The 17,926-nt window shown below is 34.2% G+C and overlaps 1 protein-coding gene across 3 annotated transcripts in view; it reads right to left on the bottom strand.

The window, feature by feature from the left end:
- LOC149532073 (uncharacterized) overlaps positions 1–17,926 on the bottom strand; it is a 246,419-nt gene that overhangs the window by 39,749 nt on the left and 188,744 nt on the right. For 2 of the 3 annotated variants that reach the window (XM_089809449.1, XM_089809450.1), the window contains 4 exons: positions 17,439–17,527; positions 17,218–17,339; positions 15,366–15,509; positions 15,030–15,249 (listed from right to left, as the gene is read on the bottom strand). In XM_089809449.1, the coding sequence (XP_089665575.1) occupies positions 15,030–15,249; positions 15,366–15,509; positions 17,218–17,339; positions 17,439–17,527 (575 nt within the window). The remainder of the gene's footprint in view (positions 1–15,029; positions 15,250–15,365; positions 15,510–17,217; positions 17,340–17,438; positions 17,528–17,926) is intronic. The other variant, XM_089809451.1, reaches the window with a different exon arrangement.

Below are 17,926 nucleotides of genomic sequence, written 5' to 3'. Positions count from 1 at the left end.
TGTGAATGGAACAAGGTCTCTTCAAAGCTGCCATAGTTGATTTTTGCTGTTGGTATTCCCATGACTGGAAGTTTAGAAAATCGTCTTTGCCTTTAAGTGACACTACTAGGTCTCCAAGTCGCCATTGTTGATTTTATGAACTGCTCTTTTCACATTTTTTGCATTTCGTAAGACATTTGGAATTAATGAAGCTAGAAGCTGCCATAGTTGATTATACTGGAACATTCTCTTCTGTAGATGCAAGGATTCTTTGTTATTATTTGCACGACTCCTTCTAGTTGTTTGAAAGCCTTGATTACTTGCTGTTTGTTAATTACTTTTGTTCAACACATTATTTTCTTTTTGCAAAATAACTGGGTTTTGATTATGAATAAAGCTATGAATCATAAGAGTTTTTTTTTTTGGAATTGTTTTTTTTTTTGATCAGCTCTTATGATGTTCTAGGCAGATTTTCATTTGCTTTCCATATTTGAAGCCGTGGCTGCTGATTTCTTATATTGAAGGCCTCTGAAACTTAAAACTGCCATATCTGCTTGCTGTTAGTTGAATCTTGGGAAATTGCATTTGAATGCCTACTTCAAATCACTCTTGCTGTTCATTTTATATATCTGTTCTGCTTGTGAGGGTTTTTGGAGCTTTCTTTACTGCAGGAATGGTCATATCTTCTTACCGTTACTGCTTATGAATGAAACAAGATCCATAGAAAATCACCATCTTCAGGTATCAGGTTTGATATTTGTCTTTTCCTTGCAAATCTGGCATGCTGTTGTAAGAAGGCATTCATGTTGCAAATTGATTCCATACCGCTATAGTATTGGTCTTGTGATCATAGTTTTCACCAGTAGGTAAAGTGGCACTCAAAGCTCTATTTTCAGCATTTGCCTTACAATTATCATTAGCTGTAGTCACCTCAATTTGAGGAGTCTGACTAGATTTATGTAGGCATCTTTTGTTAGAGAATTTGCCTCACCTGTCTTTTCATAGATCCCATTAGCATCAATAGTTATTTATGAGGTTCGAGCACGGGCTCGTGACAACCGTAAATCACTTTCTATGACTTTGCATCCATAGTTTTTCAGTACCTGTTCCTGCAAGCTTAATTTGATTACAATCAGAGGTTTCATATCAAAAAATAATACGTCCCTTTAACATTATATTTTCTATTTTTTCCTTGAGCACTGAGAAAGTACTTCACTATCTTTGATATGTATTCAAAATAGGGAAAGATAGTACATGTATAGGATAACTGGTTATAGATATTCAGTCATTGCTTAGATCTTTTGAGATCTAACTTCTTTCTTTTCTTTATGTAGGGAAAAGAAGACCGGAACTCGGCAAATGTAAAGCTGCACTAGAAGCAACATCAAGGATCACTTAACTAGTCAAAAGCTGAAAAGACAATGACTGGTTATCTCTAACCTTACCTTCATATGTCTTATTTTTTTCATATTCTAAATATGTATGAAAGGTAGTAAAACTCATGGCTTGTGTGTGATGTTTACTTTCAGCATTTTCTATTGTAAATATCGATTGTATATTCAAACAATGAATAATACAAGGACATTTCTATTTCTTTGAAAATATTAAATGAAAAGTGTTTTTTAGCAACCTCAAGTAAAAATTTGATTTTCAGAATTGAATTTTATCATAAGCTAAAATTAAGTAACAATAATCAATGAGACCTTGATATCGGAAGAACATTTCACATGACAGAAGAACGTCACATGAAACCAAGGTATCCAAATCAAATCTTACCATTTCATCCCAATCATCAAGAATTTCTTTCAAGTTATCAGCTTCTTGAGTCAAAGAAGAAATTAAGTTTCATTCCATTTCATTCATCTCTTTGATGTGCCTAAGAACTGCAAATGTCTCCGTGATGGCTCAAACTCCTTCAGAAATGATTTACTATATCCAAAGCTTAGGGGCTTCAATCAGTGTTCTCTCCTTAGATCTTTGAGACATAACAACAACACTCTGAGAAGAACATTTCCGAATGACCTCATTCAAATGAGAGACTTCCTGTTTCAGCTGGTTTTTCTTTTCCCATAGCTCATGATTGCTCTTTGATACATTAGCCAATGCATCTTTAGCATCTTGCAAACAATTCAAACGTGATTGCTTTTTGATTTCAACTTTAGTAAACCTGTAATTAGAACGAGTAAGTTCCTCAACAAGTCTGTTCACCAAGGGCCCAACAACTTCAAAAAATTTGGTTTTATCTGAATCAACCAAAATTCTGGAAACAATCTAATTTTTCAAAGATTTGGATTTGATCTTCTTAATAGAGAGATTGTCCAGGGGAACAACCACTTTTCTCCTCTTCATTGTTATTTTTCTCAACCATGCAGGTAGGCTGAAACCTTCATCCATAGAAATAGATACAGTGGAGACCACTGGCATTGATCCTGATTGTATTTTCGTTGTAACAGAGTCTGCACAATTGAAGGCATAGGAACATGCTGAGATGACTCCGTCATGAAAAGCTCAAACCCTGTAAAAGATGTATCAAGTTGGAAAACTTGATCACTAGTAAAAGTTGGAAAATCCTCAAACACATTTGCTAAATGCTCATATTGTTCATTTGCAAGAATGCGAGGAGCAGCAAAAGAAATAGGAAGAGCCATGGTATTAACTTCCGAGATTGGAATGGAAGGAGTGAAAATAGTAGAGAATGAATCCACATAATCATCAACCTCATGCAGAAAAGGCTCTTCAAGTATAGAAGATGTACAAGCTTGTGCAGGCTTTGGAGGATATATGATCATGATTTCCCCTTCTTCATCCGAATCTTCTTTATCAGATTTTGTTTCCAATTCCTCTTTTGATTTTCCACTGATTATTGAATTGGTTTAGAGATTTGAGATGATTTAGCTCCTTTTCCACCCTTCAATTTGAATTTGAGAGAACCCTTAGCATTAGAAGATGAGGTACCATCTTTCCCTGTGATTTTTAGTTGTGACTTCCTGCCAAGAGGACCAAAACTTCCACAATCCAGGCCCATCTTAGAATTTACTCTTTTAAAGCCTTTACTTTTCAACCATTTGTTGGTGTTTACCAAGATGGATTGAAATCTGTCCATGATAGATATACCTTCCTTTTGTTGCCACTGAATAGGAAAATGACACTTATCAAAACTGGCTTGATGAAACTTCGGATCGAGGATGTTGCCATCATCTTCAACTTGGCAATCTGAAGGGATTTTCAACATGCTAAGATTAATTCTTTGTTGCAGGGTTAATCTGCAGCAGTCCATCTTGATGATGTCAAGTTGTGTTTTCATATCAATCCAAATGTGTAGTATCCTCCCCTATTTTTCCCAAATAAAGAAACTTGCAAGCTACTTTATGATATCAATTAATTTGCTTAATAACTCAACATAGCATTTTTGTCAAACACTTGACACATACTACAATATATAGAAAAATTTGAAACTTTTTATTTGCTAATTAAATATTAATTTTTGCCATGTAAATGTGCTCATACAATTGTTTAATATGCTGCGACAAATATCAGTCTCGTATTCAACAACTACAATGCAAAAGTATAAAAATTTGATAGAAAAAACCTAGAATTAGTTGCTGTAGTATTTTTGCAAATGTAGTTGGCACCCTTTCAAACCCCCAAATCAGCAAGAATAAACAATAAACTTGTTGCAAATACTGTTCATGCACTGTAGCAAATTCACTATTCATGCACACTGTAGCAACCACTATTCACGTGCACTATAGCAACCACTATTCACGTGCATTGTAGCAAAACACTATTCACGCGCACTGTAGGAAAACACTATTCATCCGTACTGTAGCAAAACACGAAATGAAACCCAGTGTGTTTGGAAACATCGTTAATCCTCTTGATTGTGTCTTTCAACAACGAAGAGAATGCTAGCAAAGAGATTCCGTCCTCCAAGCCTGATAATCAAATATCCAACAACATAACATTAATCTTCATCCAAGCATCCTAAAAAGAAGCTCTTCCATTTCTTTTATAGTGTTCTCACAAGAGCTCAATCCTTCGTTTTCTCAATGTGGGATAAAACATAACTCCCTTTATGTAACTTATGTCTCCAATGTGTTATAAAATAAAGGGGACTCTTTTAATTTAAATATTTCCCACAAACTATAGTGTATGCATTAATAAAGTTAAATATCTAAATTTAACTTTATAAAATAGCTTTATCAATGCATAACAAATCTTATCAATGATAAACAAGTCTCCTTGTCGATTTTAAACAATTACCATCGACATACCGTTGCCACTGGATGTTCGACCATGTCCAAGATGACTTACTATAAATAGTAAGTATGCCCAAAGTTGCCTCAAAACCCCTCAGAAAGACCTGCAACTGAAACTATCTAGGTCAAATGGCCTCTAAGTCCCTTTAATGTCCTGGTTAGAAATAGGTTAACGACAACATCATGCTATGAATGCTAAAAAGGGGACATTACAAAATGTCTTCGATGCAATGAACATGAGTGTAAGCTCTTTTCATTTGAGAGTTCATCTCTTGGTAATCAAAGTCAGATCTAGCTTTGAACTTCTTCAAGGTGATCAACATCAACTCTGCTTCCATGTTCTTTGCTTTAGGCACAAAAATGATTGAATAGTTGCCAAAAGACATGGGTTTAGTTGAGGTAATACCGAAACCAGGCCTATGCATAGCATGCTGATCACTTTGCACGTCCATAAGTTGTCTAGCTAGCTCCATCAAATAATTTAATCTGTAGCATACCTAGGTAAGGTATACAGTTCGCCTTTGAAATATTCAACTCTCAAATATGTGAAAGTGGGAAACTGAATAAAAATACAAACGTATTGGTTCACCTTCTCCCATGCTGCATCAGATACTCTTTTGACAGATAAATGTTTATTAAAAAAACACTGAAAAATGCCCAAAGAAAGCATCTTTGACTCTTCTATAATGAAATTTACTATTAGCCAAAGTGATTTGGTCATAGTAGTCCCAAATGGGAACCTGAAGATGATCTCCTTTGGTTGAAAGACCAGAGAAAGATCCCATGGCAGCAGCAATGTAAACAAGGTAAGAGTTCATGTAGAAGGGTGCCAAAGTTCCCACATTGAGTATCTTCTGACAAAGTGCAGTGTTGATGAGCTCTCCCCAAAAGATGAGTTATTTATTCTCCATAATTTGAAACATGAACTTATACATCCATAGCTCGAAATCAGTAGAATCTTTAAGGCCACAAATTTTGCTAAGAAGAATGATGAGATCCTTATATTCTTGTTTAAAGTTAGACCGATGAATAGTCTTTGGCCATCTGAAAAAGTTGTTTCTTTTATTGTCTAACTAGTAAAGGTTGACATACTTCTGATAATTGCCCTTTTGCCCATTCCAGCATGCCAAAGATGATTCTTTGGTCAAACTTGCACATTCTGATTTATGTGGAACCTTGAAGATTTGTTCTATGACCTCAAGATCAAGGCCTAATGATAACATTGTCGTCAGCGTCTTTGATAGTCTTTGCCTTTGGAGTAAACCGTCGTGCACATCCGATAATGAAGTCAGGTTCGATAGCCGCCATAGGAAATGTAGACACTAGGTGAATGTTGCTTTTCTTGATACATTTCATTTCATAACTAGCTGGAGCTTCAACTCTTTGCAAAAAATCAGCCACATCCACATGACCAATCTTTGCGTCCATCACGCTATCCAGAATAGATATAATTGATGATGGAGTTGAACGAGTCAATTCTTTATCACATTGATTTTTCATTTTGCCTTTGGATTTTGATAATGAGGACATTTCTTGTGTTTGTACTACAATACAAAAATCCCAAAAAGTAAATACATCATCAGATGGAATCGCCATACAAGTTAATTTGAGATCAATAGAGATTTGGAAACAAACTGGAGACTTGGTAGATTCAATCAAATGATCTCGAAGAAATCACATGCATATACAATGGATGAAAATGAAATGAACGAAATGCGGGATGAAGTGTCATGAAAGTGAAAATATGGAAAATGAAATGAAATGGAATGAGATGACAATGCATGATGGTGGAACATATGGGAATGTGTGCGAATGAAGATTGCTGATTTTCAAACGTGACTTAGTGTTTTCAAAGCATTATTGCATGAAAAGTGAATACATGTAAGTGGAGATGAAAGGTGAGATGAGATGTGAATGTGGGTGGAGGATGCACTTCAAATGTAAGTGCGAATGGAGGACGGGATGGAAAGTATGGAAGGAAGCGAAAATATGCATTTACTCATGGAGGCACAAATGCACATGGAGGGATGGAAATGGAAAATGGAAGGGAAATAATGAGTTTTATAGTCACTTTTGGTGAAAAGGGGAAATCAAAGTATATGGGAGATGAAAATGACATCCTTTTGACTTTTCAAAATGTGACTTTTAATCAAAATCGGAGCTTTTGGATGCAATTACACGTAAGACATTTCATGTAATTGTGTCATGCAAATGGATGCAAAAAGTGAGATGAGTGAAAATGGAAACGAAAAATGAGATTACATGCATGTGCGAATGGTGAATGAGGTGGAAAACATGTAACCCCATTTGTTGAGTGAGAGGTGCGGTATTATGACATGAAAATAGAATGTGGAACATGATGCTTTTGCATGAGGTGAACCAACAACAAGTTCTTGGGAAAGAACTTGTGACTTCTCCAAAGTGGAGAAAACCGGCAAGCAAACACAAAACACACAAACACAAAGAAAAATGTACTTTGAAAAGTGACTCAAACATGCCAAGATGCATAACACTTCAACACTCAAATTCGAAATTGGAACTTGGGGAAGAACCAAAAACATGAAAATGAACAAAAACTTCATTTTTAAAAGAAAAATGCACTTTCCATGGCAAAGATTTCAACAAGTGGCAGTCATCAAGCAATTACATGCATAAAATCAACAACATAAGCACAAATTAAATAACAAGAAAGAAAGAGTCCACTTGCATGAAGATTAAGTGCCAAAAATGGAGAAAGATGCTCCAATGTTGAAAAATTCTCCAAAAACGTTTGTATCTTTCAACTTTTTATAAATTCGAATTGATGAGGGCAAAAAAAAGGAAAAGTTGTTGAAAAATGCCAAAATGTGCCCTAAGATTGCTCCAAAATCCAACATTTTTGAGATGTTCATGCTTGGGATGTTTTTGGTGAAAAATGTTTTTCACCAAGAAGCAAGATCAAATCAATTTGGTGTTTAAACACCAAAATATGCACCAAGATACCATGCAAACACCAAATAAAAGCGAAATCGATTTGGAATGGAGCAAAAATATGGACAAAAAATGGATTTATTTGCTGATTTCTTCAAAAACATGCCCTAGATTAGAGCTTCCAAAAATGTTTTTTAGCTTGTTGAATCCATTTTGAATGCAAGAAAACTCATTGTCCATCAAAAACGTCTCAAATGGAAAAGATTTCACGTAAATCCATCAAGAAAATCTCCACTTATGATCGAAATCAGGTTCTTGGAGAGCAAAAACATGGAGTTCTTCAAAATTGGACTTTTTGGACGCCATAGCATATATTAAAACATGTCTTGGTATAAAGTCGGACCTTTTGGAATGAAGAACATCTTTTGAAATGTGCATACAAGTAAAATCGCACTTTTTGGAGGAGGATGCATATTTTAAAATATGCATACAAGCAAAATTGGGCCTTTTGGAGGAGGATGCATGTTTTAAAATACATCATACATTTTAGATGTGAAGGCATGAAAACTTTATTTTTGATATAGTGGTATCAAAAAGGTCCTTATGATAGCCTTTTCATGTAATGACATCAAAAGGGTCCACCAAAATGAACTTTATATGCAGTGATATGTAAAATGTCCACTTTTGATGGATTTTACATCTAATTGCATATAAAATGTCCACTTTAGATGACTTTAAGTCATTTAATTCACTTAAATTTATAAAAATGTTATTAAATGAGCCATAAACAATATTCATCCATCATATTTAAAAATATAATATATAAACATCATTTAAAAAGTAACATTTAAATAAGCATTTGATTTGAAAACCAAAAATTAAACTGAAACTATATAGTTATATAGTTACTTTTAAGTGAAAAATTAAAAAGTAACTCAACTTCAAATTATAACATAAACTGCACTATAATCACTTTAAGTTAAAAATTTAAAGTTAAAGTAACTTAAAAACATAACAAAAAGTGAATATAAGTTATATTTATCAAAAAGTGAAAGTCAAATTAAAAATATAACATCATATTTTTAATTGGTGTTGTTGCACTAAAAAGGTCCACTTTTGAGGCACTCAAACAGGCATATCTCTTGATTGACAACTTCGATTAAGCACTAGGTTAGACCAAATCCAAAGGAAAAGCGGAAGACATGACATGAGCAAAACCAAAAGACTAAAAACTAACAAGTGCAAACTCAAAAAAAAAAAAAGAATGGACAATGAAGGCTTCAAAATCAAGCAAAGGCTTGACAAAAAGCAAAAACGAAAATGACTTGACAAAGGCCTTTAATAAAATGATTTGATATACGAATTGAAATGGATCGATCGATCAACATTAAGCAATTGAATATCAAAATTAAGCATAGAGAAATGCAAAACTAGCTTGAAAAAAGTTTCGTGTTGTTACCAACATTTTGTGATGACAAAATGTAGGACAACACGATGTTAATCGCATTATATGATATGTGATTTCCCTTATTAAATTGTTATATTTAAATTTAATTAAATAAATTATATTTATTATTATTAATTATTAATATATTATTAATTTAATGATTATTATTGTTATAAAATTAACGATTAGATATATTATTTTGTTAATAATTAAATAATTATTACTATTAATAATTTAATAATAATTATTAGGTCTTAATAATAATATTTAATAAGAAGTGGTTAAATAGTATATTGGTTTAAATTTGAATAGACGATTTTTTTGACATTGTTATTCAAAAGAACTTTTCATTGAAAATATTGAGAATGTTATTTTGGAATAATTGTGGACTCGAAAGCCTTAACAATAATGAACTTGAAAATAAAAACGAAAACTTGAACCCTGTTGTTAAATCAAAATCTTATGTTTTCAAAACCAAATAAAATATGAAACTACACTTGTTGTGATGTACATTTTACTTTGTGTTGGGTTTGGGGTTGACTTAGTGTGTTGACCATTCGGGGCATTTACCGGAGGCTTGGGGAGTTTTGTTCTTCAATGATGTTATAGTTATTATTTGGTCATGATCTTTTATACCTAACCATTGTGATGTATTCATGTATTTCTATGATGAGTTTTGATCAATTGTTTGTTAGTGCTTTCCAGTTGCTTGTATAAAATTGAAGTGAATGGTGTGAATTTTTTGGTGTAACCTTTGAGTTTTCGATCAGTTATATTTTGGTGCTTTCTAGTTGCTTGTATAGGATTGGGGTGATTATTGTGATTGGTCTTTAGGTGCTTTCTAGTTGCTTGTAAAGGACTGAGGTGAATACTGTGTTTTATCTATAGGTGCTTTCTAGTTGCTTGTAAAGGATTAAGGTGAAAATTGTGATTTTATGAGTTGTACTTTTCATGAGCTTAGGGTAGGTAATCTGTGTGTATGTTGGGAAGTGGCTTACAATGGAAGTCGGAGCCCTAAAGAGGCTACCTGGGTAACCCATTGTAAGTTGTTTTAATAAGTGATAACATTTCATTAAAATGGGACTAAAATGAATTTATAAGAGAGTGTTTTTCCTTGCCTATGCCTCGAGTGCTAGTACAAGCTAGGATGGGAGTAGAAAGGATTCTTGGTTGCGACCTTGCTTCGTTAGTATGCCTTGTCTATACGAAAGGATACTGATGCCGCATAGGGACACTAGAGGAGGCGGAGTCCAGAGAGGCTGCCAGGGTAACCTTAGAGTTGGCTCATACAAATGACACTTGCCCACTTACATAGTAGACTTCCTACATGTCTTTGTTGCCTCTAGGTTTAGATGTCATTTGTGTCTTGGTACCTTTGAGATAGAGTGCTATTAGATTTTTCCTTCACCTAAATGTTGGTTATGACTTTTGGGATTGATATCCGTATGTGTCTTGAGACTATCTCCTCAGCACAGTGGGAGTGGGCCATTTAGGTTTCACGAGGTCGGGTGGTAGTGTTTCTCATACTATTGAGATTTGACAGCTAGATGTACATGTGCAGTTGTTCTTTTCATTATTATCTTGTGTTTCTAATGGATGGCTATAGTCTATTGTACTATACTTGATTTATCAGAGATCTTATGAGATGATTTATTTATTCATGATGTATATTTTTTGAGCTTTTCATACCCTGTGATTTGTAAAGCGGATGATTATGCATTCTGGTTATGCCAAGTGACATCCTATGTAATTGTATATTATTTAATTGGATTTGTATTTGTGGTTATTCTATGGTGTGGTTTTTGTTATGTATTAGATTTAGTATTAATAAAACTTATGTATGTGAATCAACGTCGTGGAACCCTTAAGAAATGTAATCGGTTTATGGATTGTTTGTATATATGTAAGTTATTGCTTCTGCTATATTATCTCTTGTTATAATCTTAAAAAAAAATGTTTGACAAAGTTTGTGAAACTTTAGGTTAATTTCTTTTGGGTTCCCTGGCGGGGCATTATACTTCTTGTCCACCCTTTTACCTTGCTTTTTCTTGCTATAGCCAACATCCTCATCAGTATCCATAGACTCCTCTTCATACAAATACCCATCTAACTCCACCATTTTCCTTTTTCTGCTTTTTCCCAGAAAACACATTCTTCTTCGGAGTATTGACAGGGTCTTTGTAGACAAAACCCTTACCCTCCCCCTTAGCTTTTACCACCATCTCCTCATTTTCTGAATGCAAGCATTCACTATCTTTAGCGTTAAAAAGGCCCTGAGACTCCTCCGATTAACTTTCATCCACATCCTTTGTCTCTCTTACCTTAGGGAATTTGCTAATGGAATGGGCTTTAATGTGCTCATAAATGAGCAGAGCATTAAGCCCTCATGGAGTGGAGGGTAAGCCAGAGTTTTCTCCTTACCCCATTAATACTATCAATCATTGAAGACAACAAATAAAACGAAATTGAAATCTTAATGCCATGTCTAAAATGATTCAAAAGAACAAAATCGTACGAGCATATCCTTGAAAATCTACCATCTAGAGTCACATAGTAAATAATAGCCTGCATGAAAAAGCGCCATAACTTTTTGATGCATTCAGGCTAGAAATACGTCTTACCTTCTTGCTTCACCAAAGCCTCACTCACCCGAATCCTTAGGAAAATCATCAATGATCACATCTAAAAATTTGCAATCCCTATAAAACTTTCTGCCGACCATTAGAATTCCCGTCACTCTAGAGATAAGCTCCTCAATTATTGTGACTTTCATGTTGTCTATGTTCGGAGTACCATCTTTCCACTTACGAAAAAAAAGTCGTCTAAGTTCAAAGTACCATCATTCTGCTTATGCCAAAAAAGGGTGACATTCTGATTACCTCCATGAAGTCTCACCATGAATGTGGTAAGGCCTCCTCTCTCCAAAATTTCCCACACCTTTGTGCACCTCTTCCATTTTTCGCAGTTTGATGGTTCACAACGCCTACATTGTTCCCCCCATGGCCTTATTGTAATTCTTGAACGATAGAGAGCAATCATAGAGAAACTTCACAAAACAAAGCAGAGAAAGATGAATGAGAATGACCCTCAAAATAACCTAGAAAGCGTGCAAAGAAACAGAGTCATTAACACAAGTGTCGTCCTTTCTCTCTTCCTTATATCTTGAAATTGGGAAAACATCACTTCTAAATGTGCCCATTGTTACTAATAATTGCTCCTTTTCCATTGATTATATCATAATCAATGCAGGATATGACTTTCATCGTTAGGCTATCATCACCCTACCAGGTCATTTTCTCTTGACAACTCACTGCCACATTAGCAATGGTCATCCACCATATTAGACTCGTGATATACATGGGTTATATGATAGCTCTCCATAGTATTTAGAATATCGATAGTTTCCTTAGTTATATTTTCAATGATCCAAGATGGTTTTGAAGCACCATTTGAACAATTGACTATATTCATAGAGTCTCCTTCCAACTATTTTTTAGATATCCCTTGGTCTTTAGCCAATTTGGTTATCTAGAGAGTGGCCATTGCCTCAGAGAAATGGTTAGTCTGTATTCCCAAGGGAAGAGCCACCATTGCAATACAATGGACATGATGATTCCCTATCACTCCCCCACACCCAGCCAACTGTCATATCCTCGTTTCCAATAATAATAAAATATTATTAAATAAGTATAAAGAGTAAAGTTAAATAAAAATATATGAAATTTTAATTAAATTAAAGGGAATTCAAGCCATGTTAATAATATAAAACTAACTATATTATTAATATAATAATATAGTATTTATAATTAAATAAATAAAGGAATAATAAATCAATAGATTAACTAAATAAATAATATAAATATTATTTCTAAGATATCAAATTAATACAATATAATACCATATCAATTGATATAATATATAAATGATTAAATCGTAAAATAATATTTTTTAACGATAATATTAATATTAAATAATAATAATAGTAGTAATAAATTATCATAGCGAGGTATGAGTGAGGAACAAGGAAATCAAGGACTCGGAATAAGTAAACGAAAAAGACTATCGAATACACCAAAGTAACCTCATCGGGTGGCCCTGAACAATGTTGAGTGAATACTATTTAATACTCGCAGACATTCTTTATAAGCATAATCATGAACCCATTCAAGCATTCGATGAACCGCAAAAGTGAACGGCTTGCCAATGTGGCATCGATAAGATTTTCATTGAATTCTGCATTATACCCTCATGGCAGTAAGGTTGACATCGACACATACCTTCGTTGGTGGTATTTGTATAAAATATGTGTCATATCAAGCATATAAGGCTCGAAGGCTTCATTCCAAGCGTAAAAGTAAAGAATGATTTCATCTCGAGTTGTTCCAAGGCTCTGCACTGCATTCAAATGGCTTGGTTAGAGACTCACGTGAAGAACATTTGCAAAGATGACTGAATGATAAACCAGATATAAAGACACAAGGTGCTAAAATGAAGAATGCTAACTTCAAGTGGCTTGTTAGAAGGCTAAGTTAATTAACAAATTGATATCAATTAATTTTAAGAGATAACATTCAAATGAGACAACCTTTCAGTTTGCAAGGCATAAAATCCCATTCACACAGGGCCAATAGGGGGCACATCTTTTCTTTCTTGGATCTCAGACCTGCTCTTGGAGAGAAGAACCCAGTGACTTAACTATTGGCATACAATCCAAATTTTGCAATTAGATACAGCTGAAAGATTGCATATTTACAAACACATATCATATAGTGTGAATTCATCTATATATTAAATTGGGTCTGCACTATACAAGATAAGAACCATGATACTATAAGTTGCAGACACTCCAACAGCAAGCTGAAATAGAAATGTGAAGTTTCTAATAATACCCGCATACCTCCAAAAGGGAATAATAAGGGGTATCTATTATAGTCAATGTGCACTATTGTTGGCATTAATTAAAAAAGGGTGCAGAGATAGCAATCAGAAGATATAAGAATATAATAGGTGCATCAAAGACCCAATCTAAATTAGATATACAATACTAGGGGTAAAACAGAAAATAATAGTAACAATATTGAGGTATTCATTCATTAATACAATAATATCTCTCATTACAAGTAACAACTTGGTCGCACAAATTGTAATATATTGTATTAAGCAATAAGGAATACTAATCATTTATAGTAGACGGTAAGAAATTAATGTAATTGTCCCAAAATTTATAGAATCTTTTACAAAGAGACATTACACCAACCCAGGATTTCCCTTAGCTACCCCATCAAAGTTGGCCTTGCATCAGTCCTCCGGAGGGAAAGTCCATTTGATTTCCAATCTTCTCTTGTCAACGGAGTTCCTAGAAAACATGTTATTAATAGTCTTCTTCATATTATCCCCTGACCCTTTAATGTTAAGATTCTCAATTAAAGCATTTTCAATCTTTGAATAGACCATCTTAGGGGGAGTCATCTTAGCTCTAAAAATTCAACTGTTCCTCTCTTTCCAGATATCCCAAAACATACGAGGCAGTGACAAAGCCCACAAGAGTTTACACTCCTTGGATGACAGATAGGGTGGAGACCATTGAGAGAAGCAATCAGTAATGGTAGCAGGAAAAACCCATGATAAATTGAGTTTACTTAGAAAGAAAGACCAAATATCTCTAGCAAAGGGGCAGTGCATAAAAAGATGATGCAGAGTCTCAACCTCTGAGCAACAGAGGATGCACATATTCAGAATTCGGATTTGCTGCAAAGTTGGGTTTGATTCGCATTCAATAAAATTTTTCCACAGATAAGGTAAATTTGCTCAAAATCCTCTCAAAGAACTCTAAAAGAATTTTGTATAAAATTGGAAGACTTTTGATTTGGATAGAGGAACCAAACATGAATTTGGGGTGAATTTGACAGAAAACATCATTTTTATTGACTTTTTAATAAATATTTTTTGCCAACTTAGGTCTATTAGAAGTTAAAACCTCCAAACCTTAAAGTGACCACTAAAAAGATCAAAAGGGTTGCTTTATATGTCATTTGCGCATTTCTGAATGGAAAGAAAAACTTCTTGCCTCCATTTGTTTATGAACTTATTTGCTGCCACACATGTGAAAAAAATCTTGTATGGACAAGCCCAAAATGAATCCAAATCCAACCCCACTACAACACCTTCATTGCCTTGATAGTGATCGAATAATTTAGATTTTGTTCACTCTTTTCTCTGTATTCTGGATACATATGTGTAGTAGAGAATATGTCATGGTTGTCCGGAAGCATGACTAATCAAACTTTTTTTCAACTGAAAGTTTGCTGGCCACATTACCTTCCTTCTGCATCCCATTACATTAATGGTACAATTTAAGCTGAGTAAATTATATCTAAAGCAATTATTTATTTTCATGAAGAGCGTGCAAAAACAATTCTCTTTCTAGATAGTACCTGAAGACGACCATAACGGTCATATGCTAGGCGACCTAGCATAGGCTCTCCTTGCCAGTCAATTCGATCATCTTGATCATGGCTACACCCATGAACATGGATGGAAATTCCAGCCTCTGGATCATCCATGTCAAATTCATCACAGCCATCACATGCCTTTGCTTGTTTTTTCATGTCCGATTGCAAATTCTTTAGGATAATAGCACTCTGTGTTGAGAACCTAAAAAAGTATGTGCAGGTTGCAAGCTAAATTATAACTATATCAATAATCTCCCATCACATTAAAGAAATTGATGATGCAAAATTAAAAATAAATAAATTTCCAAGACTGTTAACCTGTTTGTTAGAATGTATTGAAATTTTGGGATTGACGCTTTATCTCTGTCATTCGTGCATGGAATCTTTATCATTTCAGTCCCATTTGATATGTCTTCACATATAAGCTTCTGACCCAAATACTTTATTCCACCATATGTTGTCCTGTAGACATAAAAATGAACCATATCTGGTAGAGATTCCTTAAAACACTTTTATGTTCAATCAAGGACTACAGAATTCTGAATCTCTTCAAAAACAAGACAACAACATCCAACCAATATGAATGTGTGTTAACTCATTGCTGGACATAAACATAAAACTCAAAGAGAATGAAGAAACATAACTTCAATTATTTAATATGTTCACAAAAAAGTAAGAACAGGATCTCACATCATAATTCCACAAGCAACTTCAAATCCAAGAATCTCAGTTGAAAAGTAGAATGTGAGGGGCATGATGGCACTAAAAGGAACTTAAAACAATAGCCTGTTTGTTTATGATTGAAAGTATGAAAATTTACAAATACATGTATTGGAAAGTATGACAGTATACAAAATGCTTTGAGATTGTAACTGGACCAGGCAGGTTACAGACAGCTCAGATAGATCATGAACAGGTGTTCCTTGCAGCATGTTTATTTGGCTGAGATTGTAGCCTATTCGTGTTATAAACTGGATAGATGAATGACATTTACATTTGCTTGTGAAGCTGCCTAGTAAATGGTGAAACATGATTCATATTGGGATGGGAAGGCCTTTTTGTGGGGTACCATAGATAAGTAAGCTCCTTCATAAACAAGCCGATAAGGAATCAACTACTGCCATCCTGTAGACGACATTAAGAACTGGAGTGTTTTATATTAGATGAAATGTTCATCCTTTCATACCCTGTCAATCAAATTCATTGTGATTGGTGTAGCATTTCAAGTTTCTGAAAAAAAAATCAATGTTCATCCACTCTTCCTTAGATCCCATTCACTGTTTTTTTGTGCTGCACGGAAGACATGACTTCAGTAAAGATTTGCATGGAATATAACTGAATGTGGTTGATTAAGATGTCTGTTGACAACTCAAAGCTATCATGATTCTTCCCATGTGCACCTGCATTTTCCGTACTCCTATAGCTGACAGCAGACAATTTACGTAGACATAACGGCACTGCTTCACATTAGAGACAACATGCATGTGTACTTAATGCGCCACATCCATATGGAAAGGGACAATATGCACCCAGAGTCTGTGTTTTGTTATTTTTGAAGGTTGTAGTATCCTCGTGGCAATAGTAGGTTGATAGATTATTTTGTATGGACAGGAAAGAGACTTGTAAACACTAGAAGAAAGTTTTGGAAAGCTGTAATGTAGAGTGGGGCAGCTATAGGGAAGCAGGACACTGAAAAGGCACTGGAGGACATCTTTAGATCAGGAGTCTAGAGTACGATATTAAGGACTGGGAAGATATGAACTATGCATTTTTTTAATTTGAAATGCATTTGGCAGGGTGATATTTGTCTCTGTTTTACAACATGAGCTAATGATAGAAGGTAAATGACCTTCACAATTGATTAAGGTGGAAATCATCGAGCTTGAGAAGGTCAGAGATATCATGAATAAATACTTTGTGATGGGATAATATAGCCAGGTTCACAAGTAATATTTCGCAATTCTCTAAGTGCATTTCTCTCACTGTCTTAGAAACAACATAATGATACAACATGATATGCAATTTAATGACTTGAACACATTATTGCGAGGATTACAACTATTATATGCACTTGGATTGTTGTAATAAAAAACTCAATACATGAAAAAATATTGATTGAAATATGCTTGCATAGTTTGTTTATACAGTAATCTCTGGGAAAAGATATTACCTGGATGGAGTTGCTTTATCATTAAATCCCTGATTGCTTATTGTTGAATCAATTTCTGTTTTAACATTTAAAAGGTTTGACAGTTTGCGAGATACACCAACATCTACATTGTCGGCAATCACCTGGTAGATAAGGTAACAAGGACAAACTCTGATGTTAATCTATGAAATTAAATTTACAAGGATCAAATAGATTAAAAATAAAACACAACATTTTGAAACCTTGGTTACATCTCGAATTTTCACATCAGGATCATCTTTAACTGTAATTTTTTGATGTGCAATATTTTCACGAATAGTGCCATTCAAATCTGCAGTGATATTGCAATTGGTATCAGTTTTTCAGTTGAGAATTAAACTTTATAGCTATCTATTCTCAATATCACACAAAATAATGATAAACTTTTTTCACAATAGCTTTTCATTTTTCCCATCAAAACAGAAAAACAGTACTATACCCAAGTTTATGCCAAGGGACCTTGATAAATGAAACTTGTAAGAATACACCCTGTTCTAGAACAATGGTTCACTTTTCTAAACTGAGTAATTCAGTCGAACAGTTTACATGCATAATAGAATATGGTGTCACTATTATTAATTTTAGATTTGCAATTACATTGCCTTGTAATAAATCATGAATCACAACATGAATCAACTAATCAGAAAGACAAATTAGGAGGCTGACCCAAATGTTTAAAGGGTACTTGTTC

Source organism: Cupressus sempervirens, chromosome 11, assembly GCF_028749045.1.
Source record: "Cupressus sempervirens isolate cs-2001-9-10 chromosome 11, ASM2874904v1, whole genome shotgun sequence".
Lineage (NCBI taxonomy): Eukaryota > Viridiplantae > Streptophyta > Pinopsida > Cupressales > Cupressaceae > Cupressus > Cupressus sempervirens.
This window is presented reverse-complemented; position numbering and strand designations above follow the sequence as displayed.